Here is a 26,693-nt window from a genome sequence, read left to right as displayed (position 1 = left end):
CACAGCTTCAGCTGCATATAGGAATCTCAACTTGGATGTCTCACTGGTGCCTCAATATATCATGCCCATAATAAACTTAACCCCTAACCCTTATCTTCTTCTGACATAATGCTATCTATCAGCACCACCATTCGTCTTTCCTTGTCCTCACTTGCTATATCTGAGCAGTCAATAGCTAAGCAATGTTGATTCCATTTCATTCATCTGCTTCTCTTTTTTGGCTACTGCCACTATCCCAGTCTAGACAAGCCTTCCTTACATGCCTTCTATATCAGGGATTTGGAACCTGGGGTCCATGTGGATACATTTCAGTGGGATCTGTGAACTTAGATGGGGGGGGAATCACATTTATTTTTACTTTGTTTTTTATTATAAATAAAGATAAGTATTTTTATTATTTAGATACTACATTTTTATTTTCACTAACCTAGGACCAAAATTTTATATTTCTCTCAATTCCGAATGTAGACAACAAACCACAGTGGTATTAAACTTTAGTATACTGCCACAGGAGTCTGTGACACAATACAATAAGATCCTTTGTTCTAGACTATTATAGTCGTCTAATAAATCTTCCTATCTGCACCCTCCCTATCATAACCCATCTGCTATACTGTTTTCCTTATGCATAATCCTGGTCTTATCACTGCTCAGAAATTTTCAGTTGTTCCTTACAGTTTATTAAATAAAATCCAAATGTTTACTTAATATTTGAGAACATTCACAAATTAGCACTGTCCTATCTTTGCAGCCTCAATCTCATTTTATGCAAAGGTATACACACACACACACGTGTGTGTGTGTGTACATAAATACATACATATATACACATATATACACACACACACACATACATACATACATATATATATGTACTCTGCATTTTGAAGGAGAGATCACATCTAGATGGGAAATCAGGAAAGGCTTATGAAGAAAGTCATATTTAAGCTGAGACTTGATATATTAGTAGGAACCAATAAGAAACTGTAGGATTGGATGGAATGGCATGTGGATAACTGTGGAACAATATTATAGAGTCCAAATAATAGGAAATACTACATTAGTTATTTGTCCATTTTTTACTTACATTCTTATTCCTCTTCTCATGATTGAACATTTTTCAGTTTTTAATATTTAATCTCAGGTTGGTAGGGTGCAAGCAGGAGATGGTGTGAGATGGTAGAAAGGGAAAACTGAAATAGGACTTTGAGGAGATTTATGTTCTGTTCTTGGTTGTGTTATTAACCATATAATTTTCAATTTTTTTTCTTATCACAAAAGGAAGGCCTTAATTCCTGCATTACCTAGATCATAGGATTATTAAGGAGAATCAACTGAGAGTGTATTTTCAAATATAAAGAATAATAGAAATACAAAATTTCACCATTTGTTTTATATTATTGTTTAATAGGCAAAGATATTGAATATTAATATACTTTTATAGATTTAGGTTCAAGTTACATAGCAGTTAATAAATTCATTAAAAGCATACATCTTATTTTTCAGAAACTGAAGATAGATACTATCAGACAGAAGGGCTTGAGTCAGGTGAGATTTTATAAAGTACTTTTTTTTCGCCTGATTAATGCTAAGAAGAAAGTATTTTGCTATGAAAGAGTATTATGATTTAAGTGGAATCCATTTTTTCAATAAATGTTTTTCCTTTTAAAATTGTTAGACATTATCTATGGGCTTAGGTTAGCTTACAGATTATGAATCACTTTTAATGATAATTTTTAAAATGTCATTTCTTAATTTTCAGATTCAAATGAATATAGTAAGGATGTGGAAGAGATTGTATACAAACAGGAAAATCCAGGTTTGTGACCATCAGGTATATCACATCATGAAAATGAACTTTCAGTATACGCACACACATGCAATTTAATTTTCATCCAGGCTCATAAATGAAAGATTGGGGAAGGACTCTTTTGGCCTTGGGTACTTGGGGAAGAATCTTCCACTATTATTGATCAAGAGAATAGGTGATATCAAGTTCTGCTCCTAGGGAATGTTTTTTTCAGTTGAATAATTTATTGAGTTTTTCAATGTAATGATGACTTGTTAAAATGGTTAAATATTTGGAAAAGTACAACATATTTTAACTTAACCATTCCTTTGGTTTGCCCTATAACGTGAAATATATATATGTATATATATATAGATCTATCTATCTATCTATCTATCTATCTATCTATATATATATGTTTGTGTGTATGTGTGTGTGTATGCCACTGGATAAGATATGAATTGATCTTTTTAGTTTTATTGTTGAGACAACATATTCAATCTGATTTATCTTAATTATTTCCAGTCTGTATGAAAACATTTATTTGCAATACTTCTGTAATTTTGGTAGGTTATTATAAGACAGTGGAGTAATAGAGATGAATGTTTTTCACACTATTACTAGGTTCTTAACTTTATTCCAAACATTTTAAATGTAAACACTAAATAATATATGCAACTTACCTTGAAAATTTTAAAAAGATACATTTAATTTTCCTTTATAGATTACCAGGAGATTATTGAACCAGGAGTCAAAGATACAACACTGGAGTATGTTACAGGTATGATAAACTACAGAATTTGTCTTGAAATTTTTTGGAAAGGAATCAGATTACAATTTTTAAATGATCATTTAGGGCTCTTAACTTGAAGTACGGCGCTTACGTGATTTTTTTTTCAAAGCGTGTCTCAGAGTAGTTTTTGGGGTGCCTTCATTATGATGTTTTGGATTTCCAATAACATCAAAACTTCATGGTAGCCAATTTACAGTTTAACTTTAATTGAAGAAAAGACACTTCATAATATCTCATTGTTACTTTGTAACATAAACAGCTTATTTGAGAGGCGTTGGGTATCATCCTATTATACTAGAAGTTCTTTAGTATCTGTAGATTATAATGATTAAATGTATATAATTGTAAATGTGAGTTAATTTTCTGTCTTAGTTGCTTTTAAATTACTTAATTTTCTAAATACTTATTTTTGTTTCAATTTTTTTTCGTAGAAGACACACCATACCAACACTATGATGAACAAGGTTTGAAAATTATTGCTTATATTTTACATAATAATCATAGACTAAGATATTTAAACCACTATCAGAAGCTATCAATGAAAAATGAGTGTTTCTCTCAAAAGTCATATTATTTCAACTTTGTTATGTCCCAATACATTTTTTTGGAAATTTTGTTTGGGATTTCACTAAAGAGTCAATTTACTCCATAAGAAAAATGATGGAATTTTAGAACTTTAAGGGACCTTAAAGATCATGTAGTCTAAACACTTCATTTTCATTATATTGAATTATTGGTTTAAAAATTTAAAAATTGGTACTTAAAATACCAACTTTCTCACTTATTCACCAGAGCTATGTATAACTTTTAGAATGTGAAAGTACACAAGATAAAAAGAAAGAACAAATAGGGACTCTGCCTGTGGATTTTACTGATAATAATGAACATTCAGGTGAAGAAGGTTAGTACTTTCTGCAGCTTTGAGTCAGCAAGTTGTCTAGGGCAAAGGTGTCAAACATGCAGCTCACAATACTCCCAATGTTGCCTGAACAAGATTAAAATATAATTGGGGAATATTTAACAAAATAAACATAGATAATACATTTTAAGACTCAGCACACTTTACTGTTTAAATTTCAGTTTGACACCACTGGTCTGGAGCATTGAGAAGTTAAGTGATGTGACAGAAACAGATTTTGAAGCCAGATCTTCCTGGCTTCGAGGCTCACTTTTTACTTACTGTGCCATACTGCCTCTCAGTAGCCTATTATACCTTCAGAATTCTGGACATAAATTTTTTTGTTACTTAATACTTAATATTTAGAGGTGAAATATTTCTAACATCTCTCTATCCCTCACACCTAGCACACTGCCTTCCCATAGTAGGTACTTAATAAATGCTTGTTGAAAGGAAATTGAATCTGCTTTTCTTTTTTGTCTTACTATTCATATTGAGCTGAGTATAATTTGGAAAACACTTATCTATTTTGGGAATTGTTTTAACTTAGTCTAGTACACAGTACTAACACAGAAAGTTTTATATTAATATCCCTTTGTTGTGATACAAAGAAATAGTGTGTGATTTAATTATTCATAGGTATATACTTTTTATTCTAAATTGGTTTTGTAGTTATATATTACTTACTTGAGCATTAGAATTCTGTCAGCTTCAACTATCTGGAATTGGGAAAAACCCAGACATGTAAAAAGAAAAAGTGAAGCTCTGAGTAATGACCAGTGTCAAAAGAGCCAAAGATTTAGCTTGGTGTGATGGAAAGAGCAGATCTGGAGTCAAACTACCTTTTCGATCCTGCCTTTGTTACTACTTGCCTGACCATGAGTGTAATTAATTTCAGCTCAACAAGCCAGTCACTTAACCTCCCTGAACTCAGTTTTCTCATCAGTAAAATGAAGGAGTTGGAAAAAAAAAAAAACTTTTTAAGGACTCTTCCAACTCTGAGTCTCTGTTTCTAATTACTTTCCCATTTCAAAAATCAAAGCCACACTCAGAGGACAAAGACATACCACCATTGAGCATATTCAAAGGACTAAAACACAAACACTGAGAAAATTTTAAAAGAGGAGTCTAAAAATGTTTGGTAGTATAGTTGATGTAAGCATAGATTTTTAAGTTGACTAATTTGGGACACAGTAATGACTTATATTAATAAGTTTTGGTATAAGTTTTAAATAATCAGTCAATTACTTTATGATTGTTATTAATGTAATTAAATTAATTCATGCCCTATTTTGAGATTTTATGTTAGACTTATTCATCAATGGTTTAGGAATTAGCTCTACTTCATGAGTTCCTGCTTGTTGAACCATGGGGGAAAACAACTATGTTTGATTAGGATTCATTGTTTGAAGATAATATGAATTATCTGGTACCATCTTGAATTTCTTTTCCCTTTCTGAAATTTTTTTCCTAACCTGGTTTGACTAAAGAATGAGTGATGGGCAGCTCATCTCTTATTAAGTAATGTTTTCATATTTTAAAGCTTTCTAGCATATATTTCTGTAGTATAATAGGATCATAGCATTTGGAACTAGAACGGGTCTTAGAGATCATCTGGTTCTAATTTTTTTCTTATAGGTGAGGAAACAGTCTTGGAGATTTGACATGACTTGCCCAGAATAGCAAAAATCATTTTTGCCATATTAATTTCTTAAATATATTCTAGCTTGAGATAAATAAACTTTTTCTTTTTTTTTAACATTTCTACTTTCATGGGATTCTTATTTTATTGATTCATGAAACTCTATGCATTAACATGAAAAAGATTGGAAACCATTGATGTGCCTCAGCTTTTTGATAACTGTTTTCCAAAAAAAAAAAAGAAAAGAAAATCTATCTATGTTAAAGGACCATGAGAGATGACCGTTAATAACCAAAAAAGTTTGTTACGTGTTGATTATATCTATGAATCAATAAAGGAGACTGAGAAGAAACAGTCACACGAGTAGAAAGATAATGCAATGTTAAGAAAGCCAGGGAAGAAGAGACTGTCCAGAAAGAAGGAGCATCCGAAGCATCTTAAGCTACAGAGAAGTCAAGAAGGATGAAGACTGAGAAGAGACCATCAGGTTTGAGAAGTGAAGATACCAATGGCATCTTGCATGAGAAGAGTTTTAATTGATGGTCTCCCAAAACTCAGATTCTAAGAGACTGTCCAGTTGGAGTAGAGCCAGAGGCATTGAGTATAGACAGCTTTTTTTTTAGAATTTTGGCTGTGAAAGAGAAGAGAGACAGAGGACAATTTGTTGTAGATGTAGGGTAAAGTGGTCTTTTAAGGATTCGAGAGGCTTGGATATGCTTAGAGTTAGCTGGAGAAGGAGACCAATGGATAGAGATTAAAAAAGCATTATTGAAATGGCAAATAAAGTAAAGGTTAGGGGGGTTGGGATCAAAGGTTCTGGAAAGGGGGTTAGTCTTGTCCAGGAGTAGAGCTATTCATCTAGAGGTTAGAACATGAGTGAGAAGAATACGAGATGATATAGAGTGGCTTTGGAAGTGCAGAATAGGGAAGAAGGAGGTAAAGCACTATACAATGCCTGTGTTTTTTTTTAGCTGATTTACGAGACAAAGTCCTCTGCCTTGGAGATAGTAATTAGAAGAGAAGTTTGGTATAGCCTTTATGGGACATGGGATAGAAAATAATCATCTAAGAATAAAACCAAATTTGTAGGGATGCTACATGGTTTAGTGCCTTCCTCCTTTAGTAACTCATCCTTAGATGTGGAGATAGTAGATGTTTGCAAGTCACCTAGTTTTGATATTTCATAAATGATTAGTGGCAGTAGGACAAAAAAGTAAGTGATACACAGGTAAAAAATGGTATTGTTCAACTGCTTATTTTTAGGGTAAAGTTTACAAAGGGAAGCAAGTAGGCAAGAGCAAATATGATGAACTGGAAGTTATGCTGAGAATGAAGTGACTAGGTGGCTGAGGGAAAGATGAAAACATAAGATAATGTGATCTTAAAAAGAATTTCTGTTCTGGATCCTGGAAATGAAAGAGAGATCAGGGAAGGGTATTAACAGCCTTATGTGTAGGTGAGGAGTGCACTGATAGTGTAAAGATTATGAGAGTTGTAGGAGGTAAAAGCACCTGGGAAGTCAAAATGCTTGAGGACCCATCAATATATATAATGAGGTTTCCAAGGATAAGACCAGGAGTTGGGGTGGAGAAGGAATACTGTGAGATAGGTATTGAACTCCTTGACCCAAGAAGCACATGGCGTTGGCAGAGACTGGGACAAAAATTCTTAACCGGTAATACAGATGGACTAAGTGAACCTTAGAAGAGAAGAAGGATTGCCTGGTAATAACCACTAAACTAAAGTGAAGTTTGCCTACTTTCCTTCCTGACCCAGTGGATCAGCCTGAGAGGAGGCACACCCAGAATTAGAGAAGGTGACCTGACTGCATTGCCTTCCGAGGGGAACCAAGAGAACAGAATTAGGAGGGAGAAAGGATTTTTGCTTCTGCAGATAGTGACTGTCCCAAGATAAGATCATGAGGAGGTCGAAGTTTTGCTTGCCACAGGATAGGGGAAGAACTAATTGATAAGAAACTGCACATCTGAGATCCACTGATGAGTTAGCACAAAATCATTGCAGAGGCAAGACCATCAACTTTTACAACTTGTCACTCCACGTACTAGGGAGCCAGGGTGGTAGATGCAGGAAGCAGAAGCTCTATCCAGGCATTTAGTTCAGTAAGTACTTGTATGTCTCTTGGTATGGATTAACTTCACACCTAGTGCTCACCCTACTGTTCTATGCTAGGTCTAAGTCATGCAAGTCTCCTGGTAGTTTACATTTAACGTTAGAATAAAATGAAGCACTGTAGTTAACAAAAAAAGGATTTACTTAGCCTTAGTAAGAGAAGAGAATATCATGGATCCTCAGAGGTGTTGAAATGATAATGCATTCTGATATAGAAGAACCCATTTGAATTTTTTTTTTTCAAATTTTAGGTTTATCCATATAGCCTAGATAAACAGCCCACATATTAGTTTATCTAATTTCTATTCCATCTTCAGTGTGATGATAGTAATAAAATTCCTTCATACTTGGAAATGGTACCAGTTTATTTTTTTATCATCTATTCTTTAAGCTAAAGGGTTGTAATATCTTTAATCTTTCTTCTTTTTATCATTAAATTAAGTATACTTTTGGGACATAGATTTAGGTCTGGAAGAGACTTAAGAGGTCAACACGTACAACCCTCTTATTTTATAGATTAAGAAATGGGCTTATAAAAAGTTAAATGCTTTACCAAAGTCTCACAGCTAGTTTCAGAGGCTGGATTTCAACATATATATTCCTAGCTGCTTCTCTGATTTGCCATCTACCTGTTGGCCTTATCATTCTCTAGAGTATGAGCAGCAACTGCACACAGTTGTTCATTAAGCTGAAATATGTTCTATATGAAATATCACATTATAGTTTACAGTTTTATGATGAAAACTGTAGGGATGATATGTGAATTTTTTTCTCCTTTTTTATAGTCTTTGAACCTCCAGAAAATGAAAGAACAGAAACTGTTTCAGGTAAACTCTTTCTTACCCGTAGTTAATGTATTGTTTGTAGTTAGTTAATCCAATAATCATTTAGTAAGCACCCATGTGCCAAGCACTATGCTAAGTGATGAGGATACAATTAATAAAAGAAAGCTAGTCCCTGCCTTCAAGAAGTTTATAGTCTAATGGGGGAGACAACATATAAAAGCATAGAGGAACTGGGGGGGGAGGTAACAGGACATCATGGGGCATCTTGTATCTTGGAGTTAAAACCATGCAGAATAGCAGATGCAAAGTGTAGTGAGCTGAGAGTCCAGTTTTTGCCCTTTACAGAGAAAGACTTTGGGAGGAGCCCTCAGATGGCTGGGGAGAGGAGGCTGAGGGAGGTGGTATCAGTCAGGGTGTGATTTAGCAGCGTGGTGATGATAATGCATTCTTACAGAAGTGATGAACTTATCCTGGGAGGGGTATCTTGTGTAGAAATGAAACCAGGCAGGGCAGCAATGTGTGGTCTGAAATAACTTTTTTAGAACTTGGTTCTAAGAATAGTTGGAGTGGGGAGTCAATTTTGAAACAAATAATTCTTGGACTATTAATAAATTGTATGTGTGTTTCTGTCTGAATATTTATACTTGAACTTTTAAAAAATATAGTATTTGTGATATTAGGGATCCTATCTTTTGCCTGTTCACTTAGGCTTATTCCCTCTGCCAAGTATGCTTTTCCTTCTCCTCATCTGTCTAGGTCTAGGTCTCATGTTATTTTCTCATTTCAGTTCAACTCAGCAAACATTTATTAAATTCCTTCTATTTTAAGTCATTATGCTCCGCACTGGAAATGCAAAGGAAACAGCTCTTTCTTTTAAGGAGCCCAGATTTTACTGGGTGGATGTGAAAGGTACATAGGTGAGTGTATAGGTTGATAGTGAAGATCATACTGCTCTAGGAATATTTGAAGAGTGAGAGGACATTAATAGCTACAGGAATCAGAAAAGGTTTCAAATAGATGATACTGGAGTTCATTCTTGAAAGGTGAAAGGAAAATGTAGAGAGCAAGAGCATACTGTCCCTTTCCTCCAATCTAAAAGTAACTTCTCAAAAAGATCTTGGCAAGATAGATCATTGGGTCAAATAAAAGAAAATGGAAATCAGGGATAAGTGTAAAGTCTTATATTTGGATATATAACATCAACTTCACAAGTACAGCATGAGGGAGGCATGGTTTGACAGCAGCAGTTGTGAAAAACTGAGGATTTTAGTGGACTGCAAGCTCAGTGTGAGTTAGTAGAGGGATGCAACAACCAAAAAAAAAAAATCTAATGCAATCTTTGGCTGCATTAAGAGAAGCAAAGCTTCCAGGAATAGGGAGGTGATAATGCCCCATCCTTGGCCCTTGTTAGGCCTCCTCTGGAATATTGAGGAGCTAGCATACAGAAGAGGACAATGCAGATGGTGAAGGGCCTTGAGGACATGCTGTATGAACATTTGAAGAGTTGGGGCATGTTTAGTCTGAATATAGTAGCTACCTGCAAGTATCTGAAAGGTTGTATAGAGAAGGGATGAGGCTTGTTTTCTTTGGCCCCAAAGGGCAGAACCCAGAGCAATGAGTAAACAAATTTACTCAACAAATTTAGGTTGGGTGGAGGATGTAGTAACCACTAGAACTGTCCCAAAGTGGATTGGCTTGCTTCAGTAGGTGATGGGTTCCCTCTCATTAGAGGTCTTTAAACAGAGGTTTAAAGATGACCACTTGTTCGATATGTTACAGTATGAACTTTGTTCATGTTTGGATTAGAGTAGATACTACTGAGGTCCCTTCCAACTCTCCAGTTCTTAGTCTATGTGCTTCTTTCTTCACAAGAGTCCTGTGAGAGAGGTGTTATTTTCTTTTTTTTTAAATTAATTTATTTTGAATTATCAACAATCACTTCCATAAGCTTTTGAGTTTAAAATTTTTCTCCCCCTCCCTCCCCATCTCCCTCCCCAAGACAGCACACAATCTGATATAGGCTATACACATACATTCCTATTAAACATATTTTCACATTAGTGTTATTGTAAGTAAGAATTAGAATATTATCTCTTTTTAATAGATGTAAGAAGTAGAGACTTGGAGCAGTTCAGTGACTGAGTTAATCACGTAGTACTAAGTGGTAAAGCCAGAATTCCAATCCTGGTGGGCTGATATTAAGCTCTTTGTACCGTACCATACATCTTTGCATCTAAAGAAGAAGGAAGTGGGAATAGGTACTCCCAGGCACCTCAGAGGATTAATTTCTACTGTTGGACACTAAATTTAACTCTAATTTTCATAACCTAAAACAACATGGGAAACATGTCCTACCATGTACTTTTGCATAGCCATCCCACTGATGTTCATTGCTTTGGTAGTCACAAGGCTCTTGTAAGCATAATAAAAATGATGGCAATTTTTTTTTGTTACTCTTGGGTTATACTATATATGTGTGTGTGTGTGTGTGTGTGTATACATATATATAGTATATAAATGTATATACATAGTGTGTGTATATATGTATACACACACACACACACACATACTATATTCTTGGGTTAAGAAGCAGGTTTTTGTCCTCTCTATACATTTATGCTTTGTTAAAGTAAAATATTTAGAAGAGCAAAAGAAAGATTAATGAAAGCACTTAATAGGTTCCCTATTGGTATGTAGACTTTAAAGATAATGGATAGAAGAGAGCATTTTTAAGAGGCTTCTCTAGCTCTTCAGGAGATCAATTGATGAATATGTATGTATTTTTATTTTTAGACATTGCTGTGGAAGATTTAAACATGGGTGTAGAGGGTAAGTTAATATCTAGAGTTGTTTTTGCTTTCCATAATGAAAATCAAGTCCTTTATATTGATAATTCAGTTCTTACTGTGTTGAAAATATTTGAAAAGTAAAAGTAAATGCTATTAAAGCATTTTTATGAAGCATAAAGCAAAAAAAAAAAACCCAAAAACTTTTAAAGGGAAACAGGAAGAGAGAGACAGACACAGACAGAGAGAGTCAGAATCAGAGACAGATATGTAATAGGATCTGACCAGTGAGTAGAATACCAATTATTAGTATTTAAGTCAGATGTAATACTTATATCAAAAGAACACTATTAGAATAAACAGTTTGATTTTCATAGTAATTTGCAATAAGAATTCAGTTTAACATTTTGAGAAGTAATTTTATAAAGAAAATCATCAGATCAGTAGTAAGCACTTGATTGATTTGTCAATGTACCTAAATTCAGTTCTGAATTTTGAAGCAACCTCTGTAAAAATAGGCTAGGTTATGATCATATATGTTCTAGAAAATATTTTTGAGTATCATTTTTCAGAAGTAAAAATGTAAATAGTACATATGTTATTTTTCAGAATTGTGTTTAAAGTTAACTGGAAAGCTTTTTTAGTTGTGTTAATTATTATTTTAAAAATAATTTTAATTAATTAATATTAATAGTGACTACATAGCACACTTGGCATGTTTCATTCATCCTAAATGTAATGCCATGAGATAGTTATTCTCACATTACAAATGGGAAACAAGTTGATGAAACAAATAACTCTCCAACATATAATTAGTGAGAAATAGAATTTGGGTTAAATCAAAGATCTTCTGACTTGTGCTCTATTGTTTTTTTTTTCATTAGATGGAAGATTTGAAATTGGTGAAATAGTTAAAATTTATTACCTGTTTAATGCAGAGCATTATAACATTGAGAGATTAAAAGTCTTAATATTTAATCAAGTCAGTAATTTATTTTCTGAAGACTACCGTAAAATATTTTCTGATAACTATAGTTTAATTTTTTAAGTCACTTTTATAATATGTGGTGTTAAACGTCAAATTTATCATGTGTAAATTAAGCATTTGTAATTAATGGTTTTTTTTTTTAAATTTCAGAAGGAAATGTATCCCCAGTAGAAGAACAGCATGAAATACCATCAGGTATGACAAGTCATTATTACATAGTTTATTTTCTTTCTGTTTATATTAAAAAAATGTCTCATTTAGAAATTTGTTTAGGAGAAGGAAAGTTAAATCATTCTTGTAAAGTAAGTTTATGAAAAAATAGCAATTTTTATGGTGCCCTAGCTTTGTTTTTTTTTTTTGTTCATTTGTTTGGTTTTTTTTTGGCGAGGCAATTGAGGTTAAATGACTTGCCCACAGTCACACAGCTAGTAAGTGCTGCACCACCTAACTTCCCTGGTGCCCTAGCTTTAAAAAAAACAAAACAAAACACAACAACTTTTTTTTTTGTATTAGCTAAGTGGAAATAATAGAAATCTCTCTGTGTAATTTATTACTTCAAATATATTCTATTAGTCTTTCTAAGTAAGAGCCATAGGATAATTCTCATGTACTTTAATTATCAAAAAGTATTGGGGTAGGACATTATTCTTTGTGATCTCTCCAGATTCCAAAATATTTGATATTAAATGATGTCAGAGCTGGCCCCATGCAAAATGGATGAAGTGAAGTTTCTCCTAGGCTTGTTGGTCTTTAGTTGTGTGATTAAGTTTTTTTTGTGGAAATCTGTATCAAGTTTTCTTCCTTTTTCTCTTTCATCTTTTTATTAAAACCATTATTTTATCTTTATTTCTCTGCGTACATTCTGTTTTTTCTATAAAAAATAAGTTGATCTAGAAAAATGACAATATTTATTTTGCTTTATGAAGGCAGGAAAAAAAACCACATCTTTTACACACACACACACACACACACACACACACACTCTGTGTAGACCTTGCCTCATATGTTGCCTGCTTTGTATGTAGATGGCACTTAATTGTTTGGATAAATGAAGTAGTGCGTTAACTAAGTTTGTTTTCAAATGCGTTATTTTTTGTTTTTGTTTTTGTTTTTTTTGAGGTGATTTCCTCTATACCTGCAAGTTGACATTGGAGTATGATGCTTTCTATCCTCACCTAATGTTAGGAAAAGAATTTTTTTTTTGTTTAGGAGTTGTTATCAATAGCCTTCTCTACATTTTTCTTACTTTCTGTCTCAAAATATGTTTTGGTTTCCTTTCATGTCACATGTTCAACTTTTCAGATGTTCTTTTCAGATAGGAATACTTTCACTGGGCTCTGATTTCATATTATCCTTTTTAAGAAAAAAAAATCTGAATTTGTGATAGAATTTTTATTTAATTCAGCCTAGCAATCTTCAACAAAAAGTCACACTTCTATGTTCATTTCCAAATGTACCATTTTCAATTTAAAAAGAAAAAGGAAAACTAAAGTTCAGAAAATCAACTATATCTGATAGTTATATTATCATTTAATGTGAATTTTAGAGAAGTAGTTTGTATAGTCCTTATCAATGCCTTATTTTTGAAGTTCTGAAAATAAGATGTGCTTACCACAATCTAGTATATATGGACTTTTGAGGGAAAAAAAGCAGACATATGACCTTCATTATCTATGTCATTATTTTTTATAATGTATTACAACCAATATTTCAAGCATTAACTTCATATAGAACATTAACTGTGTTTGCCGTATCTGGAAATTTAGCCAGACAGTAAAGTGAAGAACTAGTAGCTGAAGTAATCAGGAAGCATTTCATGCAGGGGGTGGTGCCTGAACTGGGCTTTAAGGAAATTAGGGATTCCTAAAGATGGAGTTGAAGAGGCCTGGAATCGAGAGACGGAATGTCACATGTGAGGAATAACTAGAACAGTTGGTCTGGACCGTAGAAGACTGGAAGAGGAATGGTATGTAAGGCTGGAAAGGTGGGTCAGAGCCAGGTTGTGAAGGCCAAAAAAAGTTTTTTTTTATTCTCGAAGCAGAAGGGGGTCACTGGATCTTATTCATTAGGGAAGTGATGTGGTTAGACCTGTGTTTTAAGAGCATCACTTTGACATTTACATAACGTGGTTTGGAGAGGGAAGAGACATGAGGCAGGGAAGCTAATTTAGGCTGTTGCAGGATTCTTGGGGGAGAGCCTGACCTAGGCTCTTAAGGAGACAGATGTGAGAGATTTTTCAGAGACTATCTAAGTTTTGTGCATAGGCTGTCTTTTCTTCTGTGATATGGCTGCAGGTTTACATCAGTCACTCATTTAATGAGCATTTGCTGCTTAAAAGTAGGGGAAAATGGGCAGGAGAGACTGTTAACTTTATGTTGTATGTATTTTTATATGTAATGATTTTCATCTTTATGAGAAGGGATTATTTCATCCTTTGTACTTGTATCCCTAGTACCTGGCACAGTTCTGGCATATAGTAGAAACTTAATAAATACTTGCTAATTGATTGGTTAATTAATTTGTTAATTGATTTTCATTTGAAGAACAAATGTCATCTTCTGAACCCCTCCTTTGATCTCTCCATCCCTTCCCACTACATAACAACCTTTTCCTTCAGACTTCAGTGATGCTTTCATGCTTCTGTGATTTACTTTTTATGTGATATTATAATTAATACTTTAATATTGTATAGCATAGTTATATGTGTTTCTGTCTTTCCCTGCCACCCCTCTACCACCCCGCCCAAAACTAGTTACATGTATCATCCCCATTGCCTAGGATAAGGGTGGGGAACCTGCAGGCTTGAGGCCATGTGTGGCCTTCTAGGTCCTTGGGTGCAGCCTTTTTACTGAGTTCCAGTTTTACAGAACAAATCTTTTTATTAAGAGGATTTGTTCTGTGAAGTTTAGATTTAGTCAAAGAGCCACACTTGAAGACCTACAGGGCCATGTATGGCAGGTTCCCCACCCCTGGCCTAGGACAACATTCTGCAAATAAGAGGAACTATTTTTTTTTATTGAACAATTAAATGAATCACATTTAAAGTTCTACATTTTAAAAATTACTTCATGTATCTTGTTTAAAATAACTGAAAATAGGCTGTCCCAAATAAAATTCTGTTGCTTGCCTGTTGAACAACTTTTGAACAAGGGGTGACAAAAAGAAAAAAAAATAGTTTTGTCTCAACAGCTTGGTTCATAACGTCTTGGCCTGAGTCAAGATATTCTCACTCAAACTCAAAGAAAAGTGTTTATATTTTTAATCATCATTACCTGAAGACTTTCCTTCACTTATTTCCCTTGGAGTACCCAAGTGCCATTCTTAGTTATCACTTTTTATTTAATTTACAATAATATATGAAATGTTCTTATTTGAAAAAAGAAGTTATCAGTGGGTTCATAAAGACTGAAGAATTCTTAATTTAAAAAAATTTTTTTTTTAAAATCTGAGGTTCTTTCCAACGATCACTTTTATTGTTGTAGTTCAGTTATTTCAGTAGTGTTTAACTCTTTGTGGTCCCACTTGAGATTTTCTTGGCAAAGATACTGGAGTGATTTGCCATTTCCTTCTTCAACTCATTTTATAGCGGTAGAAACTGAGGCAGAATAGGTGAAGAGACTTGCCCAGGGTCACACAGCTAGTGAGTGTCAAAGGCCAAATTTGAAGTCAGGAAGATGAGTCTTCCTGACTCCAGGCCTGGCACACTATCTACTTTGCCCCCTAGCTACCCTAATCATCCCTTTTATAGCCCTCTAAAATTCTCATATTGCAAAGGAGTTCGGCACGTGGAACTCTGAGCAGCTTTTGCCTACAACTAGAACTAATAATACCTTTATATGGTATTTTAGGGTTTGTAAAGTTCTTTCCTCAGTAAAGCACTGTGAGCTAGTTGGTAAATATCCTAGGGTGTATTTCATTTCTGAATTTCCCCTCATTCTTTTCAATTGTATTGTTCTTATCCCTCAGTTAACAGTGCCTCTTACATTATAGTTTATTATTGCCCTGTAATTTTGCCTCTTGTGAATGGATACTGTGTAACTGTATGTAGAGTAACATCTTTTCCATTGAAATATACTGGTTAATGATATTGAAAACTGCTTTGTTATTCATTTTTAATTCAAAGCTGATTTTCTATCCCTTTTCTTGAAAACATCTGTCTTTATTTTTTGGTGCAGGGTGCCCCAGCTGTATATCATACCTCCAGGTCAATAGCTAAATGACCAGTTAAGGTTCCTTCAGCATTGTTTTGTGCCAGTAACATCTTGTTAAATGCATTGTTCTACTCTGATGTCTCATTATTGCATGAATGTGGCCTTGGGTGCTAGGAGGCTTTGGAACCCAGGCTCTGACAGATTGTACCAAGCTTTGAGTACAGTCCTGGCCACAGACTATCTGGTCTCCTAGGACTGGACTAGCCAGGTAGGTGCACAGACTTATCTTCACTAGGGGTGCATTATTCAGCCATGACAATCTGTGAGACAAAGCAAAATACAAAATAGCTCTCAGTCCTATACAGACCCCTTTCTGCTTTGACTATGTTGGTAACAGTGACGGAAGGTGCCGACGTAGTAAGCATTATTTTATCCGTGGGTGCTGCAGATGTGAGATTTTAGTTCAAGAACCAGTTGAGTGGACATAACATTAGAGAAACTGAATCATATAAATTTTATCATTCTCAATATAAATGAAATCATTATTAATTGAAAATGAAAGCAAGTTGCAACAAACGGGAAGGATGGCCCACAGGTTTTCTTTGAAAAGACGAAGGAATGGAGTTGGATGCATTATGTATCTAAAAGCAAGAAACATTGTTTCGTGAGACATCTGGTCATTTCCTATTGCAGTGCTCATGATAAGTATTGGGGTGGGGAGAGGGTATTATGAAAATGATTGCAGCTTATGTGCCAGCATCTGTTGCAGAAAGTCATGAGATGGAGACATTCCACAAAGAACTTCTTTGGAACTTCCACATTACTTAGTGACTTCAATGCAAAAGTAAGCATAGGTAAAAATAATGAAAAGTATATTGGAAAATATGGTTCAAGAATTTAGGAATGTGAGAATCCAAAGATTTCTTTAGACTACACAGAAGTCTCATGCCTGTATGTTATGCATATTTTCTTCAACAGTTGAATCAGAACATTCAGGACATGACAAGCTTAGAATAATATCACAAAAAATGAAGTTGATTCTTTTTAACAGGAAACATAATTGTTGGGGCAGTGAGATGGTGCAGTGGATAGAGCACCAGCCCTGGATTCAGGGGGACCTGAGTTCAAATCTGACCTTAGACATACAACACATACTAGCTGTGTGAGCCTGGGCAAGTCACTTAATCCCATTGCCTAGCCAAAAATACAAAAACCAAACAACAACAAAACAAAAAAGGAAACATAATTGTTAATGGTGGGAAACATTCTTGAATTTGCCATTTGTTTATAGTCAGGCTATTGATTCCTTAGGGCAAAAATCAAAATACAGAGCTAGCAGGAAGAATAAAGTTTAGAGATACAGCATGCATTAAAACACTTCCATCCTGACCTATTTAAATAGATAGTTGACATGAAATATAGGAAATGAATGGATGAAAATACAAACAGGCACAAATTACAGAAATTTCACATAGATGTTTAATAAATCCAAATCAGTTGCCCTAATGAGACCAGAAGATCCTGAAAAGTGTTAGATATAACCAAGGACAACAACTGGTTTAGAATATAAGCTCATTTGTAGATCATAGGAATAAGGATGGTGAAAAATTAGGAGCAATATTACATTATAAGATAGTGAAAAATGTGGTGGGGGGGTGCGGAGGGGTAATAATTCATAGAAATTTTGGGAAAAGCTCCAACTAAGCAAAGTCATTCCAAGAGCATTTAATTATCAAACTGTAATGACAATAAGTAAATGAAAGATATATTTCCCAACTTTTTTCCCACCATCAAAGACAGAGTCTACCTAGATGTCTTCATAGGGGGAGTGGAAATGACATTTTAAAAGGGTAATAATGAGAAAAACCACTGGAGTGGACCCAAATATTCATAGAGAAAATCTGCCTGAATTGACCTGGGCTTGAGGAAATTGAAGTCAGTTGTCAAGGTATCTGGAGGGGAAGCTACCAAAGGCATAGAAAAAAAAAATCTCAGAATATCTTATCATTACTCCAAGACAGATGATTGCGAGAAACCTGAAAACGGCTGACCAGTATACCTACCTTCCTATCTACGTACAATTTTTATAAAAAATAATCTATATATACAAGGGCTGCATTGATGACAGAATTAGAAGGGAGCCAATGGATTTTCATAAGCAGTATTCCATAGAAGAATACACACAGTTGCTTGAAAGATGCACAGAATATCAGATGCCAGTGTACTTCTTGTTTATTAAAAACAAACAAGCATTTGATTTGGTCTCTTTTAAGGTTGTCCTCCAAAAGTGTAACTCGTGCATGTGTCATCAAAGAATCAAAAGCATCTGTGAAATCAGTAACCACAAATAGAGCCTCATTCAAAGGCGCTCTGATCAGTAATATCATATGAAGCATAAAATAGGAAGATTTGTGCTCATCAAAGATGTTTGCCACTGTTATTGAGAAGGTATATGTAACTAAGTTGAACATGGATTCACTCTAGGTGCTGAGGTGCTTAAGATATTTATTTGTGGATGATACTGGGCAGATAACATCAACCCAGAACACTTCAGAATTTAATAAACAATACCCAAAAATCACTCAGAAGAATCTGACCACCTATCCACACTGGAGAAACCAAGTGAATAATGAATATATTCTAGACTGTCATATGAAATAGGATAGATATCCTAGAGTTAATTCATCAGTATATGTGGACAGACAATGCAGGTGGACAATGAATTGGGCCCCACATTGAACAGGAGGATGAGGAGAGTGCAAGCTGGATTGTCTTTGAGGATTGTAAAGATATTTTAATGATCCCAAATATCTCCCTGAAAACAGACCCATATTTTTAATACCAGAATTCTTTGGGTGATGGTGTAGAGCTATGAGGCATAGAACAGAGAATTATTCAAACATTTTAGGTTGAAAATCATCCAGAGATAATGGAGAGATATATTGTTAACTTGAGTAAGCTGCATCATCTTACTAATAAGGAATTAGGCCCTGGGGGATACTTTTTAGACCTAGACAAAAGGATAACTAAATTAATTTGGAAGAACAAAGAACAAACATATCATGGGAAATGTTGGGGAAAAGTATGAATAAATGTTACCAGATTTCAAATGGTATTATAAATAGTCCTCAAACTTCTATGATACTGGTTTAAAAAAAAAGTTCATCAGTGGAACAGACTTGATTGGCAACAAACCAAAGTAAATAGTCAAAAACACTCATCCTTGGGCAGCTCGATGGTGCAGTGGATAAAACACCAACCCTGAAATCAGGAGGATCTGAGTTCAAATCCAGCCTCAGATATATGATACTAACTCTGTGGGCAAGTCACTTAACCCCGATTGCCTCACCAAAACAAACAAATAAACCAACAAAAAACCAAAACAAAATGGTAGTCTTGTATTTGATAAACCCAAGTAGACACATTATTGGAGTAAAACTCCCCTTTTGACAAGAACTGAGAAAAATGCAAAGCAGTTTGGTAGAAATTAGGCTTAGACCAACATCTTGTATCATGTACCACAATAAGCTCAACATGGATAGCTTGAATATAAAAAGTGTCATTAAAAATTAGAAGAGAATAAGATTAGGTGCCGTTTACAACTGTGGACTGCAGAAACTGTTCTAAGAAAGCATAGAAGAGGGGCAGCTAGGTGGTGCAGTGGATAGAGCATGGCCCCTGGAATCGGGAGGACCTGAGTTCAAATCCCGCCTCAGACCAAACACTTGACACTTACTAGCTGTGTGCCCCTAGGCAAGTCACTTAACCCCAACTGCCTAAAAATTAAAAAAAAAAAAGAAAGCATAGGAGAAATCATAGAGGATAAAACAGACAATTTTGACTACTCCATAGTCAAATAGATCTGTGATCTCATCAGTCTGGTCAATCATGCAATTCTCAACTCTTTGTGTCCTTCTATGAATTCAGCAAAAGTGGGACACTCAACATGCCAGAAGCCTTTTCCTTAACTTTACACAGATACTAATAAAGTACTTGTACTGTTCAACTGCTCTGTCTTTCATTTGCCATATGATCAGCCCATCCTCTCTTCCCAAAACACATTTCCCTGTTGATATCCTTTTCTTGTTTTTCTTTGAACAACATGAGTTGTGTCACAGCCTGATCACAACTATGTGCCTCTCCACTATCCTTTTTGAAAGAATTCATTTTGATTATACAAAAGTGAAAAAAAAAATCTTTGCATGGATAACAGAAATGAAAACAGTAGGAGAAACACTTGGGTAGGAAAATTTATGCATCATATATCACTGATAAGTCTGATATTCAAAATATGTGAAATTCACCTGAGTTCTAACACCAGGAGCTATTCTTCAGTAGGTAAGACATTAAAGGATATGAACAGTTTTCAAAAGATGAATTGCAAGGTATAAATGACCATTTGAAAACATGTTCCAGATCACTAATAGTGAGATAAAAGCAAATTAAAACAACCCTAAGGTTTTACATCATCTCATCCAAGTTGACAAAGATAAAAAAATTAAGGATTGATCAGTATTATAGAGACACTTTAGGGAAATTATGAAGTAGTCCATCTATTCTGTATTTTCAAATAAAGAACTAGAAACAAAGTAGGTTTCTATTGAAACATTATTGTATATGAATGTAATGAAATATCTCATTAAAAATGACAAATAGCTAAAAATTAAAAGAACTGTGGCAAGATTTGTAGGAATTGATACAAAACCAATAGAATAATATGTACACATTGATTACAACTTTGTAAATGAAAACATCAATTAAAGGAAATCAGATTTTACATAATTGAAAATCCAATTATAGCCCCTAAAAACAGATAATGAAATAATGAAACACACCTTCTCCCTTATATCTGAGAGTTAGTAGGAAATAGGAAAGAGAGAATATTGTATGCATTATCAGATGCATGAACTCTTCTAACCTTATTCCATAAGGTCTACTTAGGGACTGATGAAAAGTCTACACATAAGCAGACTGTATTCTTTAATTTTAAAGAGCTATGGGTAACTGACCTTTGCTTTTAACTAGACTAAAGTTAAAAATGTATTCTAGGATAATAGAATCAGAGCTGAAAGGAGATGTTGGAGATGGACAAGTACAAATCCTTCATTTTAGGAATTTGGAAAGAAGCCTGGAGATGCTCATTTACTGGTGGGAATTGTTGAGTCATTTCAGTTATGTCTGACTCTCCGTGACTCCATTTGGAGTTTTCTTGGCAAAGTTCCTGGAGTGGTATTGCCATTTCCTTCTCCAACTCGTTTAGTTACTTACCAAAGATCAAATAATTGACAGAACTAATTCTCCAACCTAGGTCCTATGAATCTATGAATAATGTTTTGTATTTTACCATTAAGTGTTTCTCTTTGAATTTTGTCATTTAATTTATTTTAAGAAGAACCTATGTGATCATGATACTATTTTAGGGGGGAAACATGCTGAAAGAGAAAGTATAAAAGAGAACTTTTAAATGAAAACCAGGTACTAGAAATCAAACAGGAAATATTTTGTTGAATTTCCATTCTATTGAGCATTTTCTCTTTCTACCAGTCATTTAAACTGAAATGGTGTGATTTTAGTTAGGATACTTAAACTGTGGCTATTCTCTCTAACTGCTCAGACATACAAGGCACAATTTTAAAATATTGTTCTAGGCTTTTCTCTTATTATTTCCTTTACCTTTAACTGAAAACACCAGAGAGGAGAAGAATAAATGAATAAATACCAGTAATTGCCTTTCATTGGTCAATTGAAATTCTCTAATTTCAGCCATCCTTAACTTTGGATTGGCAACATGACATAGTAGATAGAAGTTCAGCCTTGGAGTAAGAAAGATCTGGGTTCAAGTGTTATTTCTGGCTCATACTAGTTTTATGATCATGTCATTTATACTCTCAGTGCCTCAGGAAATTTTATAAGACTATAATTTACAGTTGAATTGTTGAGGGAACTTCCACAAAGGTAGCTACCTACACTGATTAGGCATAGGACAAAACCAAAAAGAAAAACAAAACCTTTTGTTTTATTTGAAAATCAAGGAATTCAAAATTCAAAGGCTATAGACTGATTAATATAATCTCACAACTTATACTCCTACCTAATTTAGCTGATATCCTCCCATAACAGATAGTTATTAGCAAGTAACTATTTTGTTGCAAAGTTTTCCTCTGTAAAAAGCATTTACACTTTGATATTTTTTAGTGTTTTAAGTAAATATTTAAATGGAGTGATATTACATTCTGTGTCTGGTTGGTCCTTTAATTTAGATCTCCCCTTATTTTCACAGATACTTAAAGCTTCAAAAAGACTGTCCCTACTACAGGAGGACCAGCCATAACCTCACGGGGAACAGATGGCTATGATAGCTCTTGTGAAGTGATTGCTAAGGAGATCAGTATCTTTGGGAAGGAACACTAAGATATCTTAAAGGAGTGATAGCCAACTGTCATATTAGAACACGAATAAAACACACACAAACATTTTAGAAGTAATTTATATCTACCTTTCTGTATTCATTTTTTTTGGGGGGGACGGGTGTCAAATTCAATGCATTCATTGGTTTTGTTTTGCCTCTTTTTTTTCTTGTAAGAGTTATCTTAAGCATTTATGTGTGATCTTCAAGTAGTTCTTTATCTTCTATTAATAATATAGCAGTTATAGACTTTTGAAAGTTTTTTAATGTATATTTTGTTATGTGTACTTAGCAGCAAAATTTGAGAATAATTTGGGTGAACTGTTTTAAGTGTAGGATGCTTTAAAAATCATTTTATAACTGCTAAGGACCATTTTGGTCAGCACCCTTAATTAGTAACCCTAACAAGTATGTGAGCTGTGAAATTTTGAAATGCACTGGTTTTTATCAACGTGAATTTCAAGCATTCTGCTAAAAGTGCAAAAATGAAGCTTTTGTAAAGTACTATTTGTTTAACTGGCTATTTAGAAAATGGCTTAAACTATTAAATATGAAGGTTGGAATTTCTTATACATAAGATAAACTTATTTTTCAGTGTGTTGAAGAAAATGACATTTTAAATATGTAGGCAAAATGTAAGCTAATTTATGAAACACATTTTGTTCCAACAGACTGATAGGATCTTAGCTGTATTTTTAATCTACTGTTGAAATTTTAGCATTAGAAGTTGCTGGTATATAATTGAATGCTTGTTTGCCTTTGGCAAGTTTGCTTAAGCTAAAAGTACTTAGCTGTTGAATATACAGTGATGTTAAGAATAAAACTCTTTCAAAGTCAGTTATATCTACCTATTTTGATTAACATTTTTCTAAATTGATATGTAGTCTGTTGCATGTTGCTATTTCATACCATGTAAGTTCTTTTTTTTTTTTTTGTTACATCATTTTATGTTTATTTTGGCTCAGAAGCTGTTGCTTGTGGTTAAAAAACACAATAGATTGTTTTGTCTGTTAAAAAGAGGTGGAGAAAACTTCACTTGTAGAGAAACATTAGTGAAGTAAGTCATAAATGTAGTTGCCTTCTAATTGACCGGCACGTATCTCAAGTATGTTAAATACTGTCTCTGAGAGAAACCTTTATTTTCTGCTGAAAAAAAAAGAACTAAAATCTGTTTTGTGTTTTTGACATGCAGTGAGCAGAGTATTATTTTAATAAGTTCGGAATGCTAACTACATATGAAATATATTCAAAAACAATAAGCTATAAACTGGTAAGGAAAGCAATAATCCTCTAAAGCTGTGACATGGGTGATATAGAATTGATATGTGTAATCAAAAAATTCTCAATTCATGCTGTGAATTGTAGAATATTTTTATAAAGCCATATTTTTTAAGGAAACTTGGAAGTAACATAAGATTGGTGAATGGGAAAGATAAATCTTTTGTATATGATAATCTATTTATAGAATACTAGAAACTGAGGATACATTATGCTATGGTCAGATTTTAGTTCCTTTGTAATTCTCGATAACTGATTTTATGAACTTCATGTTTACAAATGTGTGCCAAGCTGGGAAGGATCAATGGATTAAAAAAATAAAAATAAAATGTATATTTCTTCTGTTAATGTCATTTGACTACAATAAAACACAGAAGAATATTTGTGCCTTTGCAAGTGTCTTTATTTTAAAAAGCTGTACTTTAGGTGTATCATAAAGTAATTTATTAATATATATATATTTCTACTTAATCTACAGAATATTATTTTAGAGAACTAATATATTTGATTACTTAAAAAATATGCAAACTTTAGTAGTTCTCAGACTTCCTGTGTGCCTTACTAATACACATTTTTACGCACTGCACTTTTAGCAGCCATTGAAAAAGTTTTGACTAGAAGTGTTTGGAATTCCCAACTTCCTTACTTGAGGAAGGGAGGTGGGTGGGGAAGGAACCACAGAACTCACAATGTACAATGGATTCCAAATATAGCATGTTTATAATGTAGATCAGTGGTGTCAAACTCAAAAAGAAACAGGGGCCACTAAACAGTAGGGGCTGCATATTGACTTAGAAAACCACATTTAACACTGTGTTCTATTGTATATTTATTTTGTCAGATATTTTCCAATTACTTTTAATCTAGTTCCTGAGGTACTGGGTAAATGGTGTAGATGGCAGAAGCCTAGGGAAAATTGCCAAGGTGGAACAGGGGGAGAGAAATGTTTGGCAATGGTACACAGTATTTTATTTTCATGCATTTCCTTAACCATGGTATAGGGGCTAAATGGAAAGAAGCCACAATCACAGTGCTTATGTCAAATTTCCATGTACAATCAAATTCAGTTTTTCTGTATTTTAGGGGTGGAGAGGGACAAGGAAAGTCTAAGGTGTTTGTTTATAAAGGCATATCTCAAATACTATACTAATGATAATGTGTGGGAAGGAAAGAAGAATAAGGTGTCCATATATATCTCTGTCTTTTACTTTTTCTCCACCATCAATGCCCCCCAAAAGGAAAAGGGCAAGATTTAGATTGGGAGTTATTGGGCTGAAATAGACCTAAATGGACTATGAAGAATTGAGGAGAGGTATAATTTTGAAGCCTTCCAAATTAGGCCTTTAATTTTATTTTTTATTCACTTATTTTACTTTTTATTTACTTGAGCCTCAGAGAATTGCCTATGTGCCAAAGGCAACAGGGGTGTTCTTTTTATTGGCACATGAATACCCCATGGGTGCTAGGCAAAATTATAAAATATGCAATGTCTTTGTTGCCCTAATATCTCACTTCTTGAATTATTCTTACATTTCCTGTTGCTTTTTCCCCCTGCTTTTCCAGATGTTTGGTTTCACTATGCTGTCTTCTGGCTATCTACGATTACTTATTACAATCCAGTCATTTGCCCCTAATAAAAATGTTCTGACTGATAGGAATTTTGATTAGGTGTTAATCTGATTAAAGTAATTCACACTAACGTGAATAGGGTATATATCTCCCATAGGACATATTTTCTTTTTGGAAGTGTTTATTGCCAGTGAAGCTGTAATTATTGGAACCTTTTCAGAGCGTACTGATTTTTATTTTGCAAAAATATTTGCTACATATACACGGCTTATCTTCATGTAAGTTGTAAGAAAATGTTAATTTTGGGGAATAAATCATGAATTAATTCTGTAAAACTTAGAAACTTTGAAAAAATGTATTTTTGAATTTAAGAGATTCTTGACTATAGTTCTTGGTTTTAAAAAAAAAAGATTCAGCAAATTCATGAATCCTTCTCTGTCAAGTCGTCTTTGACCCTCCTGTCTATAAGAGTGATATTCCTCCTTAAATTACCTTATATTTACTTATCTGTACATTTTGTATCTGTTCCTCTCTCCATCCAGGAGAATATAAAATTCTTTAAGGTCAGGAAATACTAAATTTTTTCTCTTTTATCCCCATAACTGAGCACAATGCTTTGTACATAGTACATGCTTGATAAATATAATAAGACTTGTTCTAGACTAGTTAGAGGTACAAAGGCAAAATCAAAGCTTTTTCTGACCTTAAGAAACTTCCTAGGAGGGTATAATATGTACACTGATCAGTATGTACAGGTACATAGAAAATAGTGCAAAATAATTTCAGAAGGGAGAGATTGTCCACAATGGTAAGGATCAGAAGGCTTGTGTAGAAGGTAGTGCCTAAGCTGTGTGTTGAGGGAAGCTAGAACTCCAAAAGTTAGAGTTGAGGAGAAAGAGATAATACACACACCCCTTTTTGTGTCTAATGGTAGTCATCTCTGGGGAGGGGGGGAGGAAGGGGAAAAAATGAAATTTACACAATAACCTTATGTATTTAAAAGAAATAGGAAGTTGTACATAGTGAATTTGCGGTTTCATATGTATTTATCTTTATTGTGCTATGTTATAGAAATGCTTATTTTATTTTATAAATAAAAAATAAATTTAAATTTAAAAAAAGAACAAAAAAAACCTAAAAAACACCCAAAAAACTAGAGTTGAGGAATGATTGCATTCCAGGCATGGGGAACAACTTGTGCAAAAGTACAAAGGTGGGAAAGGGAATAGGAGGGAGGCTAATTTGATTGGAATAAATAGTGTATGAAGGGAAGTAATATGAACTAAGACATAAATGGGAAATAGATTGTGGATGGTCTTGAATGCCAGGCTGACAATCTTATATATTACTATGGATAAGGGGTGTATGCATGTGTGTGTACTTTTTGTGTGTACGTGTGAAATGTGTGTGTATGTGAGAGAGAGATTGACACAGACAGACATGGTTCAGATCTGTGTTTTAAGAAAATCACTTTAGGA

At 34.0% G+C, this 26,693-nt stretch overlaps 1 protein-coding gene across 2 annotated transcripts in view; it reads left to right on the top strand.

Annotated features, from left to right (window-relative positions):
* The window catches only part of LOC114054226 (aspartyl/asparaginyl beta-hydroxylase-like), a 151,422-nt gene that overhangs the window by 99,490 nt on the left and 25,239 nt on the right, over positions 1-26,693 (top strand). The window contains exons 8-15 of one of the 2 annotated variants that reach the window (XM_027877400.1): positions 1,507-1,548; positions 1,763-1,819; positions 2,514-2,570; positions 3,014-3,046; positions 8,038-8,079; positions 10,831-10,866; positions 11,962-12,006; positions 22,243-23,553. In XM_027877400.1, the coding sequence (XP_027733201.1) occupies positions 1,507-1,548; positions 1,763-1,819; positions 2,514-2,570; positions 3,014-3,046; positions 8,038-8,079; positions 10,831-10,866; positions 11,962-12,006; positions 22,243-22,250 (320 nt within the window). In that variant the 3' untranslated portion in view covers positions 22,251-23,553. Of the gene's footprint in view, positions 1-1,506; positions 1,549-1,762; positions 1,820-2,513; positions 2,571-3,013; positions 3,047-8,037; positions 8,080-10,830; positions 10,867-11,961; positions 12,007-22,242; positions 23,554-26,693 lie in introns of those variants that run through there. The other variant, XM_027877399.1, reaches the window with a different exon arrangement.

This window comes from Vombatus ursinus, unplaced genomic scaffold (genome assembly GCF_900497805.2).
Source record: "Vombatus ursinus unplaced genomic scaffold, bare-nosed wombat genome assembly UNPS02014812.1, whole genome shotgun sequence".
NCBI lineage: Eukaryota > Metazoa > Chordata > Mammalia > Diprotodontia > Vombatidae > Vombatus > Vombatus ursinus.
This window is presented reverse-complemented; position numbering and strand designations above follow the sequence as displayed.